This window comes from Rhodnius prolixus, unplaced genomic scaffold (genome assembly GCF_049639745.1).
Source record: "Rhodnius prolixus isolate KJV_2025 unplaced genomic scaffold, Rpr scaffold_21, whole genome shotgun sequence".
In the NCBI taxonomy this organism is placed as follows: Eukaryota; Metazoa; Arthropoda; class Insecta; order Hemiptera; family Reduviidae; genus Rhodnius; species Rhodnius prolixus.
The window spans coordinates 1,596,903-1,623,383 of NW_027411606.1; the positions used below are offsets into that span (position 1 = coordinate 1,596,903).

At 31.4% G+C, this 26,481-nt stretch overlaps 4 protein-coding genes across 6 annotated transcripts; 3 read left to right on the plus strand and 1 right to left on the minus strand.

The window, feature by feature from the left end:
* Positions 1-386: 386 nt before the first annotated feature.
* On the minus strand, positions 387-5,784 carry LOC141455072 (mitochondrial import receptor subunit TOM40 homolog 1-like). 3 transcript variants are annotated; one of them, XM_074129926.1, is made up of 8 exons: positions 5,644-5,784; positions 4,864-5,056; positions 4,469-4,731; positions 4,180-4,285; positions 3,922-4,053; positions 2,219-2,398; positions 1,108-1,242; positions 387-500 (listed from the first exon to the last, which is right to left on the minus strand). In XM_074129926.1, the coding sequence occupies exons 2-8, from the start codon at positions 5,006-5,008 to the stop codon at positions 496-498; spliced, it is 966 nt and encodes a 321-aa protein (XP_073986027.1). In that variant the 5' UTR covers positions 5,009-5,056; positions 5,644-5,784; the 3' UTR covers positions 387-495. The 3 variants fall into 3 exon arrangements, with proteins under 3 accessions (XP_073986027.1, XP_073986025.1, XP_073986026.1); XM_074129924.1 differs by lacking the exon at positions 5,644-5,784 and having other exon boundaries at positions 4,864-5,187; XM_074129925.1 differs by lacking the exons at positions 387-500; positions 5,644-5,784 and having other exon boundaries at positions 1,004-1,242; positions 4,864-5,187.
* On the plus strand, positions 5,780-8,818 carry LOC141455074 (uncharacterized). Its single transcript, XM_074129929.1, has 3 exons — positions 5,780-6,043; positions 7,862-8,063; positions 8,549-8,818. The coding sequence occupies exons 1-3, from the start codon at positions 5,932-5,934 to the stop codon at positions 8,625-8,627; spliced, it is 393 nt and encodes a 130-aa protein (XP_073986030.1). The 5' UTR covers positions 5,780-5,931; the 3' UTR covers positions 8,628-8,818.
* A 4,224-nt stretch (positions 8,819-13,042) lies between these two features.
* On the plus strand, positions 13,043-15,249 carry LOC141455076 (dynamin-1-like protein). Its single transcript, XM_074129930.1, has 2 exons — positions 13,043-13,275; positions 13,828-15,249. Exons 1-2 carry the CDS (start codon positions 13,258-13,260, stop codon positions 15,145-15,147), a joined length of 1,338 nt encoding a protein of 445 aa, XP_073986031.1. The 5' UTR covers positions 13,043-13,257; the 3' UTR covers positions 15,148-15,249.
* A 1,084-nt stretch (positions 15,250-16,333) lies between these two features.
* On the plus strand, positions 16,334-18,513 carry LOC141455047 (serine hydrolase-like protein). Its single transcript, XM_074129868.1, has 2 exons — positions 16,334-16,523; positions 17,110-18,513. Exons 1-2 carry the CDS (start codon positions 16,478-16,480, stop codon positions 17,967-17,969), a joined length of 906 nt encoding a protein of 301 aa, XP_073985969.1. The 5' UTR covers positions 16,334-16,477; the 3' UTR covers positions 17,970-18,513.
* Positions 18,514-26,481: the final 7,968 nt, after the last annotated feature.

Consider the following 26,481-nt stretch of genomic DNA (forward strand, 5'->3'; position numbering starts at 1 on the left):
GGTCGCTTCAAGTGGTGAAAAACATCTTTTGGGGGTTACAAATAGGTGCAAGATTTTTGATTTACTTGGAAGTCTTCTGTCGCCGGGCTTAGAATAAATAGAAACAAAACAGAATCAAAATAAATTGCATGACTGTAAGCGTTTTTTGATACCCTTTAAGGGCAATTTATGCATAAAGAGGGAGTCTTGTTTGGCACAAAAGAGAAGTAAAAATATCATCGTGAGGACTTAAGAGTTAAGCAACTTATTTAGCCTTGTCCCTCTAGAATAAGGTTCATCATACATAGCATTAACAAATAAAAATGAAGGCTCAGAGAGATATAATATATATTGAAATTTCTGACGTATTATTTAATAATTTAAATTAAAATAAAAAACTCAACGCATGGATTACAGACATTATTTACTTCCAGAGTAAATTGAATCCATATAATAATTAATCTTTATAAGCTTCATTTTGTCTTGCACTTTTTTGGTTTGAGTGTGGTCATAAAATCAACCTATATTAGACAAAGTCAATGAATAAATAAAAATTATTTCATTAAGATATTTTAATGCTGTTCAAGTATTAGATATGAAGGAAAAAAATTTATTTGTAGTAATAAAAAGGTTTTAAAAAATAAAATAAGTTAATCCAGAAGAACTTTAAATTTTAGAACATGTCTTGAATTTTTTAAATAAAAAAAAGAAAAGAACAGTTAATTTAGTCTTGTATTTACAGAATAATATGTTGAATGACATTAAAAATAGTCTACTATTTCATAACTATGCATTATGAAATTTTTTGTGATTTTATTGAATTATTTACAACAAAAAAAATGCAAACGTAGTATAAAAAAATTTAGGAAAAAAGTGAGGTATTATATGTGTGTGTCCAAAATAGGAAGGCACAACTTCTTCAATAACAACAAGAATTAACAAGTCAATAACAAAAAAAAAAAAAAAAAAATACGAACATAATTTAATATTTTAAAAAAATACAAAAATGGGGGAAGTTTGTAACAACACAAAAACTAAAAAAAAAAAAAAAAAAAAGAAAAGAAAAAGGGAAAAAATAAATCTAATTTTCTAATAAAAGTCTATATAAACCACTTTATATAAATTAACCTATTACGAATCCAAGTCCTAAGCGAAATTGATTCTTCTGATGATTGAGCATTCCGCTCAGGGTAAGCGAAAATGGCATAGGTACTAATTTTTTATCCAATGTTGCCCCAACATTCCAATTTGTGTCCATCATTCCTGCAACAAGTTATTGACTTAATTTAATTTTACACGTATCAACATCTAAGGTCATTTACGCCGAGTGCCTTCTCAGCATACTGCCGGTATACAGCGTTCTCTCGCTACAGATAACTCTTTCTATCAACAAACAATGAGCTCTAGAAGCTCCTAGAAAAAGAAAATAAAAAATTGTATGGGTAGTGCGCCGAGATTAAAACCTGGAAACAACAGGCTCAGTAGTAGACCGTGCCACCACAAAAATGAATGCTTACTTAGTATCACATTCGAAATAGATGCATGAAATAGAAAACTCTATTTCTACTACATATTAATTTGTTGCAAAACTGTGACATACTCAAAAGATGAGAGATAGATAATTTAAAACATGCAGTCATGTGAAAGTTTTGTCCTTAGTAAAATTAACCCTTAGGCACCAACGTGTTCAGATTTCAGGACAAAGTTGTGACAAAGTTACCAAAATAAATAAACTTCTACATCTTTTATGACAAAAAACTGTGGTCAGAAAACGCCAAAAAAAGAATTTATCTCTACTTACCTTCATCATTCTATTAGGTTAAGTAATGTGGCTAAACATGTATGTCCATTGCAGGTCTTGAAGAATGGAATGCCAAGTATCACCACCTCCGAATCTTTTATCTTTTATGAACAATTTATGAACATCACTCAGGATTTCGGTCCCAGGGACTCCAGCCCCGGACAGTATTTTAAAAAAAAACTAAGGGTCAGCATCTGGAATCGAACCTATGGAATCCAGTATTCGCTAACCACTCAGCTAATTCCTTCCCTAATACTATTATAAAGATAATTAAGCCAATTTTTTATTTAACGTGTTTTAATGACCTCTCTCACTTCGCGGAGGCATAGGCTTTCTAGTCTAACCTCTACACTAATGCTCACTGTGGAGTGCGTCTTATAAAAACTGTGTTTTAAGTTCATAATTAATAATTAATACATAATATTTAACAGTTATTACCTTTAAAAACTAAATCCGCTTTAGGAATGTCAATCTGGTAGCCTATAGAAGCAACAGCTTCTTGCATCCTAAAGTTTGTCTCCAATTCTACACCTAGCTGTAATTGTTCACTGGCTTTTTGATAATAACAGACATGTATTCCAGTAAAGCCCAAAGTGCCAGACAGAGTAAAGTCACTTCCTAAACATATAAGTAAAAAATTTAATTTAAAAAAAATCATATAAACGATACTTTATCACTTCCAATTTTTTTGTCCATCAGAAGTTGTTCGAAAAGCATTCGCAGTCATATCTGATATTGGAAATAGACTCATGGTCTACTACCATCCACAAAACTTAGAAGATTATTTAGTGTGGAGCACATCATAGCAGATTACTCATATAGAAGTCCCTGAGGCAATAGCAACATTACAACAGAAATATCACCTTGACACCCCAACATAGAAACTGTAGAAAAAGCTGAAATATGCTAATGCTCAGTTTTAAAGTACCGACAGGCCTAAATTGTAGCTCACCATCACTCAATTTATTACATCATCACAATTTAACTAATACTTTCATAGTAATTCAAATATTTCTCTACAAATCTAGTTAATTGTTACATAAAACGAAATTATTATCAGATAGTGGAGTGGGTAGCCAGGCATTGAGCATTTTGTCTTAAAAATATTTCTAGTAAATTTCTTTATAAACTGGGTATAATAAAAGCTAGTGAAATGAACTAAATCATACTAAATCAAAATTATTCTATAAAGTAAAAGTAAAAAGTCAAGAAACACCTATTTTTTCAAACGAGCTTTACGACCGACTCCCAAATTAGGTGTCGTGGACGGAGGCGACTAGTGAATGTATTCAACTAAAAATTTCTCATATTATCCAATAAATACTAAATGTCCAAGTTCTGGACTAGGAATCAAATCCAGAATCACAATAAATCTTAGATTTGAGAGTCTCGCTTCACAACTTCTCAGCTATCGTGACGCCTAAAAAAATCATTCTATACCACACGGAAAATTTATTCATAACTAAAAATACTCTCGTGCGATTAAATAGAAATTAAAAAAGCGTTTTTAAAAACATTTACTGCATCACGAAACGAGGGGACCACTGTTGAAGTAACAGAAAATTCTAACCTTCCTATTTGCAGCTCCTTTAATCTAAATTAACGCGAAGTCTTGGTCGAAAATTTTCTTTAGAGCGTCATCTTAATTAATCTTAACACCTTTAATGCTTCTCCGACGATAGTTCATCGACGGTCAAGGAACTCAGCTTAGATGGCAGCAATAGATTTATTTAATCTTCAAAATTGTTCTTTTTATAGTTCTTGTACAATTCTTTTCCCTTTGGAGAAATAAATGAACAACCTTCTGAAACCACTGATATTTTGGAAGTATTTATTTTTAAACGCGGCTATTCTAACGTTCAGTAAGGTTGTCAAATTTAATGAAGAATTCACATGAAACATCAGTAGAAAACATTTGAGTTTACAGGGCTCGCCAATAAGCATGGTTCATTTGAAAGTGAACGTGCGCAGCGCGCGACAGGTTTTTTAATTAAGCACAGAGCGTAGGAAAGGTAAGATATCATTGAACCCTTCCACTATTTTATATATCCATATAAACAATATTAAAACATCATGTCAACAAATATTAAAAAAATAAACTATTGGGCTATACATGTATTACATGGAGCTTATTTACTTACCAGTGTACCTAGCAGCCAACGATGTTACTGCAATTTGGGAACCAGGGAGTTGAGGACTTCTTTGATAGGCTAATTCAGCACCCAAGTCTAAATTTTTTGAAACACTTTGCAAATAGTGACCAACAAACACACCTAAAAATAAAATCAAGCAAAATTAAGACTTGAATTTCAGGCTGCGAAAGAATAAATTCACAGAAGTGTAAAATAAAGAGAAAAAAAAAGCATAATGGATAAGGAACTAAAAAGTACAATTCATACCTGATAAGCCGACAACATCAGGATTGCACACGGTAAACGATGTGGTGTAATTTCTCCCTTTGTAGTCAACAATAAATTGTGATGCAGTAAATTTACTATTTTGCACCTGAAAAAAAGTTTACTTCAATGAAGTTCAGTCTTATCAGCCTCATCAAGGTTGATGAGATAAATTAACTCACCATAAACATTAATAAAATTATAAAGTCGGGGAACAAATTGCCACCGACATCCTCAATTCAATGGGAAGGTTTGAACCAATGAAAAACTTTTTCGTTCTTAAGTGACTTACCTGAGCTTGAAATCGTGCAATCAGATTTTCTGTAAATCTATGATATATATTTGCATTCATATTTCCAAGTGGATCTATGTCCCCAACAAGTACGGGATACGCTTCTCCAGGACTGTATTGTTTCGTGCCAACGTAGGTAGCACCAAACCTATAACCTGAGGGTGTTATTGAACTCATGTTTAGAGTATGAGAAATTTGAAAATGATTACTTATTCCTTTCTGTACTGCTATTTTTGCACCTTCGAAGTTTAACGGGAACAATTCTGCAAAGGAACAAAAAAATTGACAATGAAATACACAAATGGGGAAATGAATGAAAACATTTGATAGAAAAAAACCTTAAAAAACAAAAACATATTAACAATTTCGTTAGGAAACATTAATTCTAAACATACCTTTACACTTCTTATGTAGTTCTTCCATAGATCCAGGATTTTCTAAATTTTCAGAGGCATCTTTTTCCGGTTCGGGGAAGGGAGCTGGAGGTGTTGCGGTGAATGGTGCATTACTATTCTGACTAGAAGCATAAACATTCCCCATTTTTGTTGAAATAGAAGAAACCGACGCTCACACAATTGACAAAACGTTCTAAATTAAAACACAAATTTCATACATCATATTTTAGACACGTTTTTATAAAACGGCCATAGGCTTCGGCAAGAGTAACTAGATTGAACAGTTAGATAACAGATCATGGTTATGGAATGATTCTATCAATTTTTAAAATTATCGATGAAAACAAAAAATTCTATTTTAAATAATTAACAAAAATAACAAAACAAAATTTAATCTTTGAATCTTTAAATTTATACTTTGAACCCGTTCATATGTTCTGAAAAATCCATAGGTTTTTTTTTTTTTAAGAATTAAAAATTCTCCTAGCAATTAGAAATCTATAGATTTATGTTGAAAAACCTGTAGAATTATGTTTGTTTATTTAACTCCAATTAAATTACCTTTTTATGCAAATGATTATATATTAATTTATTAATGTATTATAACACTTTTAAACTTGAATGTAGGCGTTTATTTGAATAAAGTAAAACAATGAATTTAAGCTATGTTAAAATGATTTGTAGAAAATTTCAAAACCATTGTATAAAATAAAGAAAAACAAAATTCAACTATTTCTCTTCAAAATAAAAGAAAAGTAGAATAGCAAGTAATAAACTTACGACAAATGTAAAACGTTTTTCTCATTTAAGATTATGTTTTATATTGGAAGAATCAAGAAATTATTAAGTTTTAAAAATATTTAATGTGTTTCCAATAAAAACTAGGTTAGTAAATTGCGGAGTAATTCGAAGTGATTGCATGGGCGTGGCATAAGGGAGTCATCTGTTAGTAAAGTCCTCTGGCTGTTATATTATTCTAAGAGGATTCCTATTAGTTGATATCGTACATTAGGATAAGTGATAAATACGCTTATTATTCTTTATAGTGGGAGTGATTATAGTAACAAAATGGGAAGAATTATTCAACTTGAAAATTTACCAGCTTCTGAGGTTTCATCAGAAGATGCTAAAATTTATGGACATTCACGGATCACTCTCGCTGACAGTGTAAGGGAACGCGGTATGTTTATTGTTTTTTATACTATATGTTTACACTTGACTGTTTATGTCATAAAAATATTACGTCAAGAAAAAAAAATCTCTAAAATCTAACCTCAAAATATCAAGACGTTATAAACTTGATGTTGCAATTTTTATTTACGTACTCCCTCAAATTCTTTGAAAATTAACAGAGGGTGAAATATATCTAATTTTTATTGTCTTTTGAATCAAATCGTGCAATCTGAAGTTTTAATCTATAGTTACAGAGAGAGTTATTGGTTGATGAATTTGTTTTGTTACATTTTATACTAGAATAATTAGGTATATTTGTCAGTTGGAAATGAATATTTTCTCCGAAATGAAATACTTATCGTCACAAAAATGCTGGGCAAAATAGAGCATAAATATGAATTTATACTAATACTAAATGTAACACTGGAGGTTATTCCTAAAAAAAAAAATTGAAAGGTTACAATCAAAATACTATTATGGCTTCCTGACATTACCTGAACAAGATTAGCTACATCTCATATGTGCGTTAAATCCGAGCTAAACAAATAAATAAACATAGTATTGACGATTTAAATTTCAGCTTTCATTTATTCTTGATTAAACTGTTTTTGCGAAATGTTGAGCAGATGCTTGTTGTAACTGAGATCATTTTTATAAAACTGCGGGGTTGGCAATTCTCACGGTAATCATGAGATTGGTCACTAAGTAGCGAAAAATTTCCAGTATTCTACATTAACCGTACTGCCATACCCTTAGTTTTGTTTTAGATTTTTTTTTTTGGTTAACCAGATGTTATTCATAGTCTTTCTCCTCATCAGTAGACCATTTCATTTCATCATTTCATTCTTTCTTGGAATGAGCTTCTTCAAAACTAAGGTCTATTAAGGCTTGCCATCAGATTAAGCGTTGAGCTTGAATGTTACATTTAGTCAGTGTTTAACTGACTGAAACATGCCGGTCTTCTTTGCACTTTTTAACGTAGAGGAAAACTTTCTTATTGGTGGTCACCACTTTTGAGGATGATACTGCCATTCTGCCATCAACCCCTACTCCCTTGAAGCCTTCCGAAATATATAGGTCCACATTGATTTTGAAATTAAATTATTTTTATACTGTGTTAACAAATCTTCCCAACTATACTGATAACAAATAGGGCATCCCGACATCAAGTCTGCTATTGGGAATTCTACGTGGGTAGTAAACTAACATGGAATTCATTTTCTCGCCTGATTAGACTAGAACTGAATAAGAGATCACGGCAGTGAAGACGACTTCTGGATCTAAACTCAACAGTGAACACCCTAAACTAACTACAAATTACTTTTAAGGAACGAAAGTGTGTGGAAAGCCAAACCTTCTAATATCTAAATGAAATGGTACATTCTTTCATTGAAAATCCGAAGACAAATCGTTTAAACTTTCAAATTTTCTACGATAGGCTCCATATGCACCGCACTTAGAATTAATCTGCTCACGTTTCACACCAATCTATCCAGTCATTCTAAAACTTTTCTTCCACGTAAACCAGACGATCCACCAGGTCGCTTAAAATGGTGGTAACCTCGTGATCTCCTTGTGTAATATTATTTTTTTGGAGTCCAACCCTGGAAAGCGTTAGCTTATCCTGCCTCATCGGTATATGAATGAAATGTGTTTTCTTCTATTGTTATTTAGTTATTTTCATTTTCTATTTTTTTTTTGTTTTCTAATGGTACACTTGGTAAAGCACTGAGCTATTGTTCTGTATTTATATAGCAAGAGATAGAGTTAAAAAATATGCATGGCTATCATTTTAATTGTCTAAAGAAAAATACTTTTATTTCAGGGCGATTGATCAATCCAGCTTTCATTAGGCGACGTTTGAACTTTGACGATGTGAATGATGTCGCACCTCTTCCAGGCCCATCTAGAGAACAAGCAGGAGATTTTGTTCACCAGGATGATAAATATTCAAATAAATGGAATTTCGATTTTGAAAATGAAAATCCACTACCTGGAGATTGGTTGTGGGTAAAAGTTGACAGCAAGTAAGTTCGTTTGATTGAAATATTTTGTATAGTAGATGTATTTCTCGAAGGCACTTTTCCGATCAATTATTGGATTTATAAACAGCAAAAACCAAATAATAGACATGAAGTTACGATATTTTCCTTTATTAACACCGTTTAAATTATCAGGAGTGTTTTAAGAATTAAGTCTCTGCTAAAAAGTTAAAGGTTTGAGATTAAAAAATGAAGGCTCAATATCGAAGACTACTAGAAGCTAAGCGAGAAATTCCAAAAATTGTAGGTAATGTGTAAGTTCTGTCAAATAATGTCAAAATAGTTGAGTATATTAAATACGAGTATATTAAAAAATAAAAAAACACTAGAAGCATGGGAGCGTAAAGGTTTAAAGAAGCTATTTGGAGCAAAGATTTGGTAGGTGGGCATAGACATCCTACGGTCATTTGTAAACCTACGAGTATGTAACTAAAATATTGCCAATACCTAATAGTTTTAATATTTTACAGATCTTCAGTGACAGAAGACGCTGCTAGTGACTCCTGTAAAGATTTGTTACCAATAAATGAATCTCAATCACACGACTAATATATTTAAATCATAAGAAATATAATTCTTTTTTTTCTTAATGAAATACAAATTTATTTATTTAATATAAAAAAGAAAAAGTAATATATTTTTTATTATATTTTGTTGTACGAAATTTTATAGTGATTTTTTTTAAGCAAAATAATTATGAATTAATAGAGAATGTCATTAGATTTTATAAAAGGTAGTATTTTTCAAGATTTTATACCCAGAGTGGACTAAGCGGTAAACCTTTGTGAATTATATATTTGTCGCAACAGAAATTAATATTGTCATATTAGGAAAAGATGTGTTGGAGACTGGTTTTCATATCCTTGAGCCTTCTCGCTCGAAGTTGTGACTGTTACTTCATTATGTTTACATGTATTTTAGCGATATGTAGAGCTGTTACACGTTATTGCTTTCATTTCCAACTATGTGAGTGGTGTAACAGTGTACATGATTGAAAACAATTAGCCAATATTGGAACATGATAGAAGACTACAAAGTTGTCCTGACTGTTACATATTAATTTCGAAATTGTTTAAATTATAAAGAAAGAGAGAGAGAGAGAGGAATACTATTATTTTTCAAATTCTCTTTCAGTTAATATTATTTTTAACTAATTGTGGTTAATCTTTGGCAAGCTATGGTTGTTCTGGGAGAAAACTGTCCAAAATTGAATTTTCAAATATAAGAAAATGCAGATACAAGGAAGGTGTACTGTTTTTGTGTGCCACACTTTCATTGAATACTTTTTTTTTGTGGGGTACATTTATTGAAGCACTACAAATAATTAATAAAATTTTGTATAGAAAATTGTGAATTTTTTTTTAAACATTTATTTATTGTATTTTCTTTATTTTTATTATAAATTTTCTGATTTTTTAAAAATATTATATTGTGGAGAGGTTTTTTTTTTATATATAAATGTATAAAATTAACGATTTATATAACAAGATTGATACAAAATATTGTTATTTATTGGAGTGTTAAAAAAGTATAATATATTTTTATTTATAAATTAAAGATTTTAAAATGTAAAAAATATATATTAATATATATATTTATACATATATTTATACATACATATATAAATATAAATTAATGCAATAAGAAATACTAAGATATTTATTGAAATTTTTGCTTCTTTTTCTTCTAATTTTATATCAGAGTTTAAATTTTGGCATTTTTAATGTTTTGATTTTAAATATTTTCCGAGTAAAAGTAATTTTTGTAGATGTATCTGTGTGAAATTGAATGCTTTTACTATAACAGCATTTTAAGCTTTTTTTTTTTTTAAATAATACTTTCTAGTCTTAATAAATACATACATACATATATATGTATATGAAAAAAGCGTTTACTCTGGAAGAATGTGTTTAAGATTTTATATTATTATTATTATTTTGCAGAAGTTGCGCACTTTTATCTGTTTATTTTAAAAATAAGAAAATGAAATAGGTTTATTTAAATTTTTTCGGTACTTTAAATTAAAATTCAAGTTTCGAATTATATTTACTTGCTGCTCTATTAAAAATGTTTTTGTAAAGGATGTTTCACGTACTCTTTAGGTTCTAAAAATGCAATAAATCAGTTAAAAATGCATTCAAAATCAAATGGATTGTTCTTTTTCCTTTTGTATCACTCAGGTTTAATAGTGGAAAACGCTATCTACCATATCTTAACCTCCTTTGCCTCATCAAACAGTTATTGTTTTGATAAAGTCATGGTGACTGTTTTACAGACACCTTTATTAATTTCGCCGATGACCTATTGAATTTGATTTTTTTTTTTTTTGAAAATATTGATGGTTTCTTCGACTTCATTCATACTGCGCCATGAAAATAAGTCAATTAGGATGAGATTCACAGCTTTGCAAGTCTTTCCTGGTTGCGATAGCTAAGTGAGCTCGCGCATCTAGATGAACTGTACCTCGTCGTTGAAGATATTGTTTTTATAAAATTAAATGTCCTCTTTTTGTTTTGGTAAAAACCACAAGGGCCCTTGCAAAGTTTTCTCTATTTATGATGGTCTAATGGTTTATAAGGTACAACTAAATCTTTGTCAGTATTTCATGCACCGAAGAAGTCGACGTTCTTAATTGTTGTGCTCGGTGTAGAGACTTCTCAGGCCTCACATTTACATTGTGTGAACAACAGCGATGTTTTTTTTTTTTTTTTTTATTCGAGTAAATTAATGTCTGACGTTTACGTACTGTTACTGGTGATTATAATAACTACTCGTTATACCTTCGTGAAATGCTGTATGTACCTAAACAACCACTGCTCGAGTAATCACAGTGATAGCCTCTAATGAAACTGAGCTGAACACTGCTGATAACCTTAAAACAATAAAACACCGCCCAGTTCAAAACCTGAGAAATGATGAAACACCCTGTATTATAGAATTTACTTTTGTGAAGCATCCATAACGGATACTTTACAAGATTTCATAACCTAATTTCTCCAAATTTCCAATCACAAATTTATATTACGACTTAAATTTATTAGAGCCTTCTTTCTGCATTAATTTTCAAATTATTTAATGCAAAAATATTTGTTGATAATGAAAATAATTGAATCTGTTTCTAAATTTGTCATCTTTTGAGTGTAAATTATTACTGTTCAACTTAAATGGCCATCAACTTCCTCTAATAATGTTTTGAGCATTTTCCTTTCTCTTAATTTTTATTCATTGTTATGTTTTATTGGAATTTAGTACTTTAACAAAAAATAAATAAATAATAAAATTAGAGATATAAAAACTCTTAATTTATTAATAAATAATACAATTAGATTTAATCAGTTACCTTTTTTATTCAGATTTGCTTTATGTGTATTTCTTGATCTCTTTTTAAGAAATAAAAGTATTCTATTGAAATTGGAATTTTTAGTTTTATTCATCCTCATTTATTATTACTATTTTACTTTATTTTTTATCCCCCCACAAAATATTGTTAGATTAGCCAAAGAAGGAAAGGAGGGAATTGTTAAAATTAAATCCTAGCCGTTGAGCAAGAGTGGTGTCATCAAGGGCCAAAAAGAAAAGGTTTCAATTTTCCCCTTTTATTAAGGGAAATTCACTAAAAAGGCGCAAAAGAGTGGTTAATAGTGATGGTGGATTTTGGGATGTTCCAATACCTAAGCAGCCAGGGCAAAAGACAACCTTCCTAGCAACAATTTAAAAAAAATTATAATTGCTAATGAGCATGAACTCTGATGACCTAGTCCCTCAGACAAAGCTTGGTAAAGAATAAAATTTTTTCATTGACTATTGAAAAATCTGCCTAGTAGGTGGTGACACCTAGTGGCAGTTTTTGTAAATATTAAATTATTTATTTGCATTTTCATGGGAATTATGAATTTAGTTAATATTTGTCATTTACAATGAGAAGAAAAGTTTTTTTTAAATAAATAGATTCATTCTGGCAATTACTAACATTCTTCTAATAATTTAAAGCATGGCAAATTATGTACAAACTAAAAGTTATTCTTTTTAAATTATCAAATATTTCCAATACTTTTTGCATCGCGAATGGAACTATTCCATTTATTAGGTTTTTGTGTACCATTTATGATAGTAATTTTTGTAAATACATTCAGATAATTCTGGACCTTGTATTTCAACTCCCCGTAACTTTAGATTAACTTCTTTAGAGATCTTGGTAATCCAGCCTAACAAATCGGATAACTCTTCTGTTATACAATCCCAAAAATTCACACTACATTTCGTAGGGCCGGCCGAGGTAGTTGAAAGTGCTACCCAAACGCAAATTGTAGCTCAAAATCACGTACCTACAAATTTTACTCTTTAAAGATTCCTAAAATCTGTGAACAAACACTGTCATTCATGGGTGCCACAAATTGGTAGTCTCAATGCTTTCGGTTTTACAGACACCCTTAAAAAGATGTTTTTTAACTTGTATTTAATTTTCTTGATGGGTGTTGGCATGTGTGTAGTAGAGATTTTAGGAAATAATACTGGTTGCTCAAGGAATCAAATCTCGTTGAACTGAAGGCAAAATTATTGAATTATATCTAAACCTTAAAAAGAAACTAAATATTTATTTTTAATAAATATTACTATGCAGAATATAATAAGTTTATTATAGAATCTGTAGAAATACAATTACAATTTAAATATAACTTAAGTAAGTTTAATATAGAACCGAAAATAATAATTCATTCGCTGATGATTAAACGAAAAGTCCATTACAAACATTCAACCAAACATCGCCTATGTAATCTTCAAACTAAGGATCTATCCGCTGTTCTCACTACTAATCAACAACCTAAATCTTGGAGGAACGTTACAGTAAAAGCAGATTTTACACCAGATTTCTCTTCATGTTCATTGATCTACAGTATCTCTGTAAGATCGTTTCTTTTGTTGAAGTATATTTGTAAAAGTATTGCAACTAAAATAAGCAAAATGACTGTTACCTGGGAAACAGTGTTGATCAATTTTCTAAAATATAATTCCAAAATAATTATTTTCTCCTCAGTTCTCCTTTATTTTATGAATGATAAATATCGGTTCATCATCAAAATACATGCCTCCCTTCTATAAATTACCGCTAGTTGAATTTTCATAATTCCAATGAAGGAAAAAATTTCTAAAACATTGGTAAAATATACAAGAACATTTAATGGACCTAATGTTGCAAGTAAGTGAAAAATTGAAATGCGTATGCACACTAACGAATTGTAATCATTTTGAATCGCCTTCTGTGATCGTCATTGGTGAACCAAATTCAGGTAAGAGTTCATTAATCGACAGTTTAGTTGGCCACCCATTTTTGCCAGTAGGATCTAATAATGTAACCAGATGTCCGTTAGAAATCAATGTGGTTAAGAAACAAAACGATGATCTCTCAGATTGGGCTGTGTTTCAAAATTCTCCAGACTGTCTAATCACGGATTTTAATCGTGTCAGACAGATAATTGATATAGAAATGCACAAGAAAACTGGCCCAGAAAAACCTATTTCCACTGATCCTATTTCACTTAGAATACACAGCAGTAAAGCATTAAATGTAAGGTTAGTAGATTTACCTGGATTAATGAGAATACCAGAAAATAAACAAGAAGAAGATATCGGGGTAATTTTAAAGAATATTGTGTTAAAATATATTTCAAACATAAATTCGATAATTTTAATTGTAATATCAGCTAATCAGGATTTACTTTCTAATGAAGGCCTTAAACTTTCAAAACAGGTTGATCCATTTGGAACGAGATCACTATTGGTGCTCTCAAAATTGGATCTAGTTAATCCTAGTGATTTGGAAATCCATGGAATTCTTGGCGGAAGGATAAAGCCCGTCAAATTAAACATTATCGGAATTATAAACAAATTTCAAAACGATTCTAGAGAATCAATATTTAAATCTGTTAAAGACGAAGCTCTGCTATTGAAAAAGAATTTCCCACATATTGCTCATAAACATGGGATTAAGCAACTAAATATTTCCATTTATCGCCTATTCTTGTATCATGTTAATGAATTCTTACCAAAACTGAAAGATAATGTTACTGCTTCATTCAGAAGATACAGACAAATATTGGCTAATTATGGGCAGCCTACAGAAGATCATTATAAAACCATTTTGGAATTAGTATCTAATTTCACTTTAGGTTACACATCCACTATATTAGGCCCGCATAAAGATTTTGATACAGCGGAATTAACTGGTGGAGCTAGGATAAATTATATATTTAGAGAGATATTCAGTCAAGCGTTAAGAGATATTAATCCTCTAAGTGGATTTAGTAGGTCAACTTTACTCACAGCAGTAAGAAATGCTTCAGGAGTTAAATCTAGCATATTTGTACCAGACAGATGTTTTGAATTACTTGTTAAAAAACAAATTAAGAAATTAGAAAGTCCATCATTACGGTGTGCAGAATTGGTTTATGATGAAATGGAAAAACACATTGACAATTGTGGTCAAACAATAAGCTCACAGTTGAGACGATTTCCAAAACTGAGGCAACAAATCATCAGTACGCTGTTGGAAATGCTGAAAACTAGAATCGAATTGACTAACGAAATGATTCATCAATTGATTGATATTCACACAGCTTACATAAATACTGCTCACCCAGATTTCATTATTCAAAATAAACAATTTAATACTACACATTCAAATGAATTATGCACTCCAGATTATCACCTTCAGAATAGAAATTTCATTGCTTATGAAGGAGGAGAACCGTTTTGCAATGAAAGTAATGGAGACTATTTATCTTATCAGTGCTTAATTATTGAACGATTAATTTTGAGTTACTTTAACATCGTTAGAACTGCAATTGAAGATACTGTGCCAAAAACAATTATGCACTTTTTAGTAAACAGTTTAACAGAAAATCTACAGTCAGAATTAGTTGCTAAAATATTCATCAATGGAATACCAGATAAAGAACTGATAAAAGAATCTAGTGATATAGTACAAGACCGAAAGCAAACAGTCGAAATTATGCAAAGCCATGAACAAGCTATAAACATAATATCTGAAATAAATAAAATAATAAAATAGTAAATCATTGTTTTCTTTTTAATTGCATCTGTTTGCAAATTAAAACCCTTACTTGTTTCCCGACAGGTGCTGGCACCTGTGGTGATTTTTAGAACCATTAATAAAGTTTTCAATTTATCTCGCTTTGAAAGTTTGCACATTTACATTTAGAATTTTTATAAATGTATTATTCCAAATTTATGTTTTTCAAAATAACAAACTAATTAAGGATAATTTTTTGAAAATTAGTATATTTTTAGTTATTTTCATATTTAAGAATTCTATAAGGAGAAAAAAAAATATATATTTAAAATGAATTTAAATGGATGTTTAAATCAAATGACCTTGCAACGAAAGGAAAATTGATATAACTCACGATAATAATTGATATTTCTATAACTCACGAAATAGCACTAATAGTTTTCAAAATAAATTTGCACATGATTCAATTAGTTATTATGAGAGGGTTGGTTTTGTGAGGTAAGGTGTGTAAAAAAACGGTGAATAGTGACAAAATATTTCGAGTCATTCACACTACATTAGCACTATTAAAACTATATATATATATATTTAAATGTGAAGTGAGAGTTTAAGTTTCTCGTGTTAAAAAAGTATTGAGAAAGACAAGCTTAAATTACCTAAAAAAACAATCCGATACTCTGTAGAATGGTTTATGCCTTTTTTTGAATATGAATGCTAGAACATCATCATAAGAATATACGTTTCTGTATCTGAATGAAATTTTGTAATATTTAAGGGCATTAGTTGTTTGTATATTAAAGAGTTTTAATTCTGTTCCTCAGACATGCCCCCATTCTAGAGGATTTCTTTCTCCTTAAGATTTATCAAATAAACTCTTGTCAGCGTTACGGACGACTGTTAGTCCAATGATTTTTACAACTTTGGATTACTGTTTAAAAATTAATGGTAATACAACTTGAACGTTCACAGTGACGAATACCTAGAAACTCCTTTCTTACTCTTAACATTCCTTATAAATAATTAAATGTTTTTGGGCACCGTCCTCCAAAAAATGAGATTACTCGTATTGTGAATTTGATTGCTATAGTATATTTTTTAAATCAAAGAAATTCGCTGTTGAAATGACTAAGGGTATTTAGTTCAATTAATCAAACTTATAGGATATTAAATAAAAGGGGATATTTGTTCCCAGTGTTCGCAGTGATTCAACAGAATTCATTGCGATAACCTAACTACTACTTGTGTTTCCCACCAAGTGCTAGATTCAAACATTCAAAGAAAGTATTACTAATGTCGTTAATTATTCGTGAATAAAATTTATTCTTTATTCGAAATTGATCTCAATCAACAGTATTTTACTGCTTGCAAAATGGGCGAAGAAATTGAAATTCCAGTTCCCTGGGGCCACATTTCAGGTGAGTTATAATATTGTACACCAATTCTTGTTTAAAAATTATTACAGTCCGCATTCCTGTGGCATTCCGCATTTCTCTGAAGTTATCAGAGTAGAGAAGGCTTAGTTAGTCTTAGATTAAAAGTGCCCTATCCAATTTAAACTTGCAAGAGTTCAAAGGAAGCTGGTGCTGCAAATATTTCTGTTTTAGGCACTAAGTATAACTAGAGTACAAATGTACCGCAAAGGTCAAATTTATTTACCTCCACATTTAGGAGTATTTGACTGAAAAGTTACTTGTAGGACTTATTAATGCTATTTACTGGTGGATGTAATCCTCTAGCGATTGTATTCTTCTTCGAATCAGATCATGCACGAATAAATAGACCGGAGGTTCATTGATTGATATTTCAGACGCTTCTCATGCAAACTAGTTTACCAGTGCTTGTGAATAGGCAGATTATCAATTCCCGTTGTATATCAAAACCAAACCTTGTAGTTGCCCACATCACTACCTAGTCCTGGGTTTATGTATTATTAGGAGGTTGGCGGTGGAATCTGTAGGTTATTAGCTGGTTGCTTCTGTACAGTTGATTACAATGTTGCAGGAAAATTAAGCGGATCACAAGATGGCCAAGTGGTGCTAGGACTACATGGCCTCCAAGACAACGCTGGCACATTTGATCGTCTCTTTCCAGAATTGCCCAAAGGTTTCCTGTATGTTGCAATCGATTTACCTGGTCATGGAAAATCATCGCACTTTGAGAGAGGTTTACCTTTAGTTTATATGCATTATGTTTTTTCAGTGAAATTGGTAATTGACTTTTACAAATGGAATAAAGTTATATTGCTTGCTCATAGTTTTGGAGCGCAGATATCTTCTTTGTTTGCAGCTATATATCCTGAACGCTGTCAGAAAGTGATACTTCTTGACAGTCTGTTGCCAATTATGACCAATAATGAAAATATTGTTAAATATTATCGTCGACATTTTGATGAAATGGAAAAAGTAGAGAATATAATTATTACCAAAACACCTCCTTCTCATACGTACGAGGAAGCATTAAATAGATTTATGACTAATAGAAATAGACAGCTGACTCCTGAGTGTGCAGAAATTTTAATAAAACGTTCGCTTGTTAAATCAGGGAATGGAGTTCGTTTTTCTAATGATCAAAGATTAAAAAAACTGTTTAGATATCCTTTGAATCAAGAACAAATGGTAACGTTTTTGCAAAATATTCAGTGTCCCTGTTTATTAATAATTGCAAATGATACTTATAATCTTCTTTTGAACAGATTAGGCATTGAATATAACGCATATTTGGAAAAGTTGGATTTGGCAAAAGAGTTGCCTAATTTCAGTTTTAAAATTATAGATGGCCATCACTATGTTCATTTAATCAATCCTTCTCTAGTAGCTAAACATGTAGCTGAGTTTTTATTGTTTAGTAAAAGTGCTTTATAAAATCAGGGCCAACATCCCTGTGATTACGGGTCCCAGGGGTTAAAGCCTGACTTTCTTTAACTTAGAAATGCAATACTGTAGTTTGATTAAATCAATATTATACTTATATGTTTCTTAAACAATGTCAGATACACACAAAAAAAAAATATTTTCACAAACTACAGAAAAATATGGTCAGTGAATCTAATGTTAGTAGTTTTGTTGGCTTAATCGACTGGAAGAGAGAAGCCTGCCCACTGGTGACACTCACGCTGGAGTAAATTATAATTTGTTTTATTTATTTAATATCATATTGCAGCAGAAAAACCTTCAGTCAGTTAGTCATGTATTAGAAACTGCTGAAACATTCCATACCATTTTACCTCTAAGCAAGTTAGTCGCCGACTTGTAACTGAAAAAACCCCATCTCTAACATCCCAGCAATAAAACTTGTATTTATTTTAAAATCGGTTTTAGCCAGCTAATTAGTTTATGTAAATTGGTATTTTCAGACAATGTATTTTTGAAATTGATTTATCCAGGTCTGAGTATTATTACCAAAAAGTGTTTTCACCACAAAATTACACGTTCCAGGCAATCTATCCTCTTTTCGATTGAATAAGTTCTAAAAAAAAAAATGGCCTGCTTTCTTTTACATATAAACTCCTTATTCTTTATAAGGCTGGAAACATAGTGGAGCGGCGGGCAAAGCGGCGATGATAGCGAAGAGCAAAGCGGCAAAAACAAAAACTAGAAATAGATAGAGTTGCTCTATCTTCGCTTTGCTCGCCACTATGCGCGGTCCCATATGTTTACTTGTGTTTGATTTCGCCGCTTCGCTCTTCGCTATCAGCGCCGCTTTGCTCGCCGCTCCACTATGTTTCCAGCCTAACGCAGATTTCAATGTGTTTCCTATGGGCATTCATTACATACATAAATACCTGGGAGTTTAGTACTAACTAATAATATATATGTTCAAAAAATAATTTAGAAAATTGATTCCCGATATTTCTAGGCAGGGTTGGTTAGGTGAGGTGCACAAATAAGTTTTTTTTGGGGGGCAGGGGAGAGGTATGTCATGACATCATTTAGAAAATTAAATATTTGAACAATTTACACATTATAAGGGCATTATTCAGGACTTAGGCCTCCTTAAAGAGGCACATTTAGTACTTAGTAAACCAGTATTATTATTGTGGTTGGAAAAATCATTTCTATTAATAATTTTTATGTATTCGTGAAAATTTTACGATGAAAAATGTCTTTGCTTACGCCGTTAATAGAAGTAATTTAACTTCCATTAACTGAAGGCAGATAAGAAAATATAAATTAATAATTTTAGAGGAATATTTTTCCAGCTAAATTAACAACTTTTTAATACATATGTGCCTTTTTAATTGTAATAATTACTATTAAATCATTCAAATAAAGTACTTCTAGTATATTATTAATGTTTTAAAATATTAGGTGTTTTGAGTTTTATACATTCCCTTATTTATGGAGGGAGTACTTTGAATTATATTTATCAACCACAATTAATGCTGAACAATTATTAATTGCTAATAGTAATGTATTTGTCTGTGATTATATCTCGCATTAAAATGTATAAATACTTTTTAAAAAATATTAAAATTATTTGAAAAACTGAATGTTAAGAAAATTTATTTATACCTTTCCTATTTATTTATTTACAGCCAAATTCATTTCAATCAATTTTGATGGTATCAACATCATGAGCTGTGTATTAGCAAGGAGTTGGTTTGTGATTTAAAGTACCCAATAATATGAAATTGAATACATTAAAAAAATAAAATAAAAAAACTTATTAATTAAAGATTGTAGTTATAAGCTACTAAGAGTTTCAAGTTAAACGCTAGATGGCGTGAACGTGAGGAATTAGCTAGCTGTTGCTTTTGCACATTTTACTGCAACATTTAGAGGGAAAATATGAGAATGGATCAATTTTTAAATATGATCTGCTTTGATTCTGAAATACAGATACTTTTTCATACAACCAGGAATGAAACTGTCAAAAAGATAAAAAGAAAACCATGAGAAGTGTCAACTAAATTTTGTTTAGTTTTAAATTTTCCCGATTTCTTTAAAGCTTTATGAGTAAAGAAAGTGCTCCAAAAAAGAAAATAGCTTGCTCCTTCAAAAGCAAGAGTACTGAACATAATGCATTTTGTCTATAAGTGTTTACATTGTGACTATGTGAAATTAGTAAAGTACTACTATTTGTGCTTAGACACGTTGAAATCTATTTGTCCATCTTAGTGCAAACTCAGCTACTTTTGTTGACACGTTGTTGGGTGAATGAGTGCCAACGGTATGATATTCAAAGTCAGGCACAAGATCCAAGAGAATAAAGTACTCAAAAATGGGAAAAACAATCTAAAAAAAAAAAAATAAATAAAATAAATGTTGACGTACATAAAGTGACAAATTCCCTTTGCCCACATTAGATAATTTTTTTTTACGCTTCTAGGTTTTCTATTTACAAAGACTGTGATAATAAAACTAAGTGAATTAGTTAAAATTATGTTTTACTGGAATAGTCAGGTAGGTGGTATCTAAATTAATTTCAGTCAAAACTTAATAAATTAAATTGTAAACATAGAAAGAAATATTCTATCAGAAAGTAAGTTTTACGTCAACGATTTCAGTTGAACATTCTCAGAAAACTACCTGTGTTTTCTTAGACACCAGTCAGTCAATAAGAGGTTTCAATTGATAATTTTTTTCCCTCATGATTCAGTGCACTATAATCAAGCAATAGAGATATTCCTGCATTCTTAAATGCTGGAGGGGAAAAAAAACTATGCACGTCAATAGAGAGAAATTATGGATTACAGAAAAGAATATCGGAAAAACAAATAGAATTTATACAAAAAGCTAACTTTATTTTATATCTAAAAATCTATAGCTATAACTATCAGTCAAAAATTCATTATAATCACTTGTATACGTAGATGTATATTATATATACAAGTTTCTATATTATAGTGATCTGTGGAAGTGACGGTCTGGAAATTTATTCATGGATTTTAATTGGACAAGAAACGCTGGCTGCAAAACTATGGTTTAATCGTTTGATTGATCACTCCTTCTCAGTAATAACATTATATGGAGTAATAAAAGCTACTACATCATTTACTATTAAATATTCATAGCCAACGATAGAATATATATATATATATATATATATATATATATTTATTTTTATTTTAATCAGTTTACTTTTTATTTTTATTGTATAAATTCCTTTTGTTATTGTTTTGCTGGAATAAATATTTTTTTTAAAAAGTGAAATTTCATTTTTTATGCAACCGTAGGTTAATACGAGAGGGTACCCAAAAAAAACCGGAATTATTTTTTAAAAGCTATTTATTTACAAATTTGTTACAGAACAACCTTATCCCCTTCAAAATACTCTCCATTACAACTAATACATTTGTCCCACCGGTGCTTCCACTGTTCGAAACATTTTTTGTAGTCATCTTTAGAAATGGCTGACAGCTCCTTCTTCGTTTTTTTCTTGACCTCTTCAATGTTGTCAAATCGGTGACCTTTCATGCCCTTTTTCATGCGTGGAAATAAGAAAAAGTCGCACGCAGCCAGGTCAGGCGAGTAAGGTGCGTGGGGCAGCGGAACCATGCCATTTTTAGCCAAAAACTGTGTAACAGAGATGGCTGTGTGTGCAGGTGCATTGTCGTGGTGGCACAAATCGGGTCTTTTTTGGCGAACACTATTGCGCAATCTTTTCAAAACTTCCAAATACAAGGTTTGATTGACGGTCTGACCTGGGGAGGACAAACTCTGAATGGACTACGCCTTTGGCATCAAAAAAGCAAATCAGCATTGTTTTGATGTTTGACTTGACTTGACGACATTTTTTTGGTCGGGGTGAAGATGACGTCTTCCATTGGCTCGACTGTTGCTTTGTTTCTGGGTCATAACCATAGCACCATGACTCATCACCAGTAATGACCTTTGACAGAAAGTCTGGATCAGTTTCAAGCTGTTGTTTCAAAGCACGACATGTTTCAACTCGATGTTCTTTTTGATTGTCAGTCAGAACTCGAGGAACAAACTTGGCAGCAACCCTTTTCATCCCCAAATCTTCCGTTAAAATTCGCTGAACCGAGCTCCAAGATAACCCACTACTCTTTGACAGTTGATCAATTGTCTGTCGACGGTCTGTGAACACCAGCTCTCGAATTTTTTCAACATTTTCGTCGATTCGGGCAGTTGATGGACGTCCAGAACGAGGTTTGTCATCAATCGACATGTCGCCATTTTTAAACCGAGTAAACCACTCGTATACTTGAGTTTTTCCCATAGCGTCATCTTTGTAAGCTGTTTTCAACATTAAAACACTTTCAGCAGCATTTTTGCCGAGTAGAAAACAAAATTTCAGAGCTGCACGTTGTTCACTTAAACTTGCCATCATAAAAAACGAAAAAAGAACAAAACAGCGCTGGTAAAAACAATCACTGCAGATGTACAGAACAAGCCAGGCAGACAACACAGGCAGGACTGAACTGGCAAGGAATTGCGCTATACACGTCTAGCGGCAGAAATGCGTACTACATAAGCTCCATGCGCGGCAACGCAATTCCGGTTATTTTTGGGTACCCCCTCGTAACTAGTCACTATCTATTCGGGGCAGTTTAGTTGTTTGAATTATTAATTTTTTTAAATTTAGAAAAGTTTTCATATTTGTAAAGCTATTATTGATTTATAGTTAATAATCGTTCGCGAATGGTTCTTTTTTGGTGGCCTTGTTATGGGCATAATCTCTTTAGGGAAATGGTTCCACTTTCTATTCACAAACCCATCAACAGTCGTTATCAACGCAAAATTACTAAATAAGGAGTAAAAGTGCAAAGACTTTTTCGCCCCACTGCACTTTTAGTTGACCTCACTGATGCGTCTTCAATGAGAAAACAATATTAAATTTACTTTTGCCCAACACATTACTGAGAATTACTGTAGCGTTCAACCAAAGTTTCCACAACCTTAACGAGCATATTATTCCGGCCTTATGTTTTCCCTGTAAGTTTTCATAAGTCTGCAAATAGTTGATTAATTTGAAGGCTCCGGGCCCCAGAATTGTACGAGTTTGTCTGACAACGGTCTTGTAACCTTACTGAACGTAGCTCCGTTGATATACTTGCTCCGCGGCGAAGCAACCAATAAAGCATTCAATGATCACAAATCGGAGTAAACATTTGTTAAAAAGCAGTAACTTTACTCTTTATGTTTCAAGCGTCAGTCACGATAATTTATGCAGTGGTTTGCCCAAACCAATGAAAGATAAGAACCAGTTACCAAAATGGTGTTGAATACGTCATTTTTTTAAAAAAAGAATTATTACTTTTTCTTTCTTTTAATTTATTTCTTATCCATTTTTTGACAATATTCACCAACAAGAAATCCATTACAAATTAAATTAAATGAATTTGCATTAAATCAAAGATATTATTTATTTTTCTTGAAATTTTAGATTAGTTTTGGCCTAGATTTATATTTCTTATTGTTTGCCTATGCCTAATTTTAATTATATTTTTTGCTTAGTACAACTGTAATTGGCTAATTGAATAAGATCTAACTCATTAAGTCTCCTGGAAATTCATTCAAAATCTTTTTTACAAGAAGGAGCTATTGCAATCCTCTCAAACTTCCAAATTTGGGTTCTTAGTAGAAACACCGGAAATACATATTTTGAGGATGCTTTTCGTGAACAGGTACAGGAAAAGTTGCGCTCAATTTCAGCATTCTATTTTTGAAGCTATTGCCATTTTCTGATACTAGGGTTATTAAAACATAATGAACGATTTTACTGAAGCAATTATAATATTAAGTTAATAGCTGTTTCCTCGAAAATACGATATTATTATAATTATTGTAATATTCATTATTAATAAGAGAAATAGTTGGCCTATTACTACCGTAATTTTGTATGTAGCGTGGAAGCTAATATTAGTAAGTAATATGGGAATCCCTTGTATGTAAATATTTCATGATTGTCAAATAAGACTATTTGGAGAGAGGATTAACATTTGATTTAATCAAACTAGGCCAATCATCCTCCAGATTGAAACTAGGTCAAAATAATGCATAATACAGTTAATCGTAAAGATTTGAGATCAATTTTGCAGGCTTTGGTGTTATCTAAACTAAATTTAATGCCTAAAAAAATAAAAACCAACCTTCCTGAGCGATAGACATTCTCAAATGCAATAATTATTTATGCAATTTAAAGAACATTATCTTCTATTTTCAAATTACTTTTAGTCCAGGATTTCAATGATATCTAGTGTGATAACTTGTGATAGTTGCTTTCTTCAGTAAGTTGGACTGTGAAATGTTGTATCGAATCTGTGAATGGATGTCAGTAAGTTTAGCATCTGCCAGACATTAATAGAGAGAGAATTTTCAGTTTGAAAGGTGTGATATTTGATGAGAAGTTTATTAAGTTACTTCTGAAGTAATGATCCGGATTACTGGCTGTGCTTAATGGTTATTTCGTGGAAATAAACGCCATCGATAGACTTGCCATGAAAGTTAATGAAGTTATTTTGCTAATAAGTTATTTTTAAGAGTCGATATTAAGAAGACACTTTATTCAAAAATATTAATAATTACAGCTTCTCTTCTGAAGTTACAGTTTACATTTTAATTTCCTAACTAGAGAGATGGTATAATTTTAAATTAAAATAATAAATAATTTGCAAAATTTGAAGTAATTATATTTCTTACTATTCTACTCCTTCTAAAGTAATCAGCTGTTAAAAATCTTAAAATATTCTTCAATTAATCCAACTGTGCATCAACACCTTTTTTCTCTTAAATTTCGAAGATTGATTGAACCATTCTGTCCAACAATGTGATATGGACATGTAAGTCAAAGATGAGTAAATAGGGAAACAGTCCAGTACTAATTTTTGGAAAACCTTTTTGATTTCTAATTAGATTTTCTTTCATATGGAAATAGTAATTGCAATAACACTAAGCACTGCATTCAGATCGCAAAAGTTCTAGATTTCAGTTCAGTTTATTGCCCTATAATATTCATTTCCATAAAATCTTAAAAGATCTCTATAAAATCCAAGTAACAAATACTGTCCATCAGAATCTGTCTCGATTTCTGAGAAAGATAATCTTAGGGTGAAAAACTAGTCTTGAACCCAAACCAAAATGCCTTGAATGTTAATTTACTACTAAAGATGCTGTTTTCTACCATCTAAATCAATCTTTGCAGTGTTATTCTTTACTTGTTCAGGAAGTGTAGCTAAAAATACCTAGAGCATTGCTCACGTGCCGATTTTCCACTTTTGAGATCATAAAAAGTAAAGTTTTGAGTTTTTGAGTACGAAAAATCTGAATGCGTAAAGAAGTTTAAAAAAAGAAGGTACTTTGAATTAAAACTTCCGAATTACTGTGATCGATGCTGGGTTGATGAAAGTAAAGAGTTATTTAATAAAGCTCAGGACAGTTTTAGGTAGTTTAGGTCCAGTAGAAATTCAGCCCTCAATTGCCCTAGTAATAATCAATCACATTAAATCTTTTATGGTGCCAAAAAGAGGCTAACTCAACATGTTTCCTGTACAGCTGCGTTCAAACTGTTAGTTTTTATTTTATTGCTTCCTGACTCAAGTCTTGATGTCCATTATTAAGAGTCCATCTTTCTCCTCGTTTTTAGCAGTTCTTTGCCCCATTTCACTTTTACACCTGGATCTCTTTATCGCTGTTAATGCCATTGTCTATGTCTCATTATCCAAGGTAGTAGAAGTGCTTTGAGTATTGTTTTTTTATTTTTGTTAAAGCCGCTCGTAAAAGATATAAAAGAGTAGAGTGTTAAGATCCGCTCCCTTGATGGGGTCTGGCCCGCAGGCAGAGTGAGTGAATGGATGCTAGAAGATCCCCCACCATACAGGAACGCAGGGTATTGCTGTGTTGCCACATCTCCTTCATACGCACCAACTTTATTCACGCACGTTCGCACGCACGCGCATGCCTCTTCTGACACGTTGCTAGCTCACCCTTCTTCACCCACCTTCATCGCCATCCTCCTCCACTTCTAGTGCAAGAGCTGCTGCTGCTGCTGGAACTTGTGCTGTTCTTTTGCTGTTATTGTCGGGTGTTCTATGTGTGCCGACAATACGGTAACCTCCTTAGCCTGTCTCTCACTCGTTGGGCTCTTATCTTGGTCTTCTTATCTGTTCACCCACTTCTTTCTTAAACCAAACTGACGTACTTTTTTGGCTGTTCATTTCGCTTTATGTCATTTGTTGTTTTCTCTAGTCGTTAACTGTATCAAAATTGTTTTTTTTTAATATTCCAATTATAATTTTTTCTACTTTTTAATAAATAAATAAAAATTTGTAAGTACTACTGCAACAGTTGTCTATTCATCCAATTTGCATATTTAAAAAATTGAATTTTTTTTTTTTTAAGAAGCTTCGTCTGTTTGTTTTGTAACGCAAAAATAATTTAACATTTGAGGGGATTTGTTTAAATTTTAATA

Coding starts and splice junctions, on each gene's coding strand:
- LOC141455072 (XM_074129926.1), bottom strand. CDS start 5,008: ATGGGGAATGTTTATGCTTCTAGTCAGAATAGTAATGCACCATTCACC. Junction 4,286..4,468: donor TTGCACGATTTCAAGCTCAG/GTAAGTCACTTA, acceptor ACTTTTTTTCAG/GTGCAAAATAGTAAATTTAC. Junction 1,243..2,218: donor AGCGGATTTAGTTTTTAAAG/GTAATAACTGTT, acceptor AACTTGTTGCAG/GAATGATGGACACAAATTGG.
- LOC141455074 (XM_074129929.1), top strand. CDS start 5,932: ATGGGAAGAATTATTCAACTTGAAAATTTACCAGCTTCTGAGGTTTCA. Junction 6,044..7,861: donor TGACAGTGTAAGGGAACGCG/GTATGTTTATTG, acceptor CTTTTATTTCAG/GGCGATTGATCAATCCAGCT. Junction 8,064..8,548: donor TGGGTAAAAGTTGACAGCAA/GTAAGTTCGTTT, acceptor AATATTTTACAG/ATCTTCAGTGACAGAAGACG.
- LOC141455047 (XM_074129868.1), top strand. CDS start 16,478: ATGGGCGAAGAAATTGAAATTCCAGTTCCCTGGGGCCACATTTCAG. Junction 16,524..17,109: donor TCCCTGGGGCCACATTTCAG/GTGAGTTATAAT, acceptor ACAATGTTGCAG/GAAAATTAAGCGGATCACAA.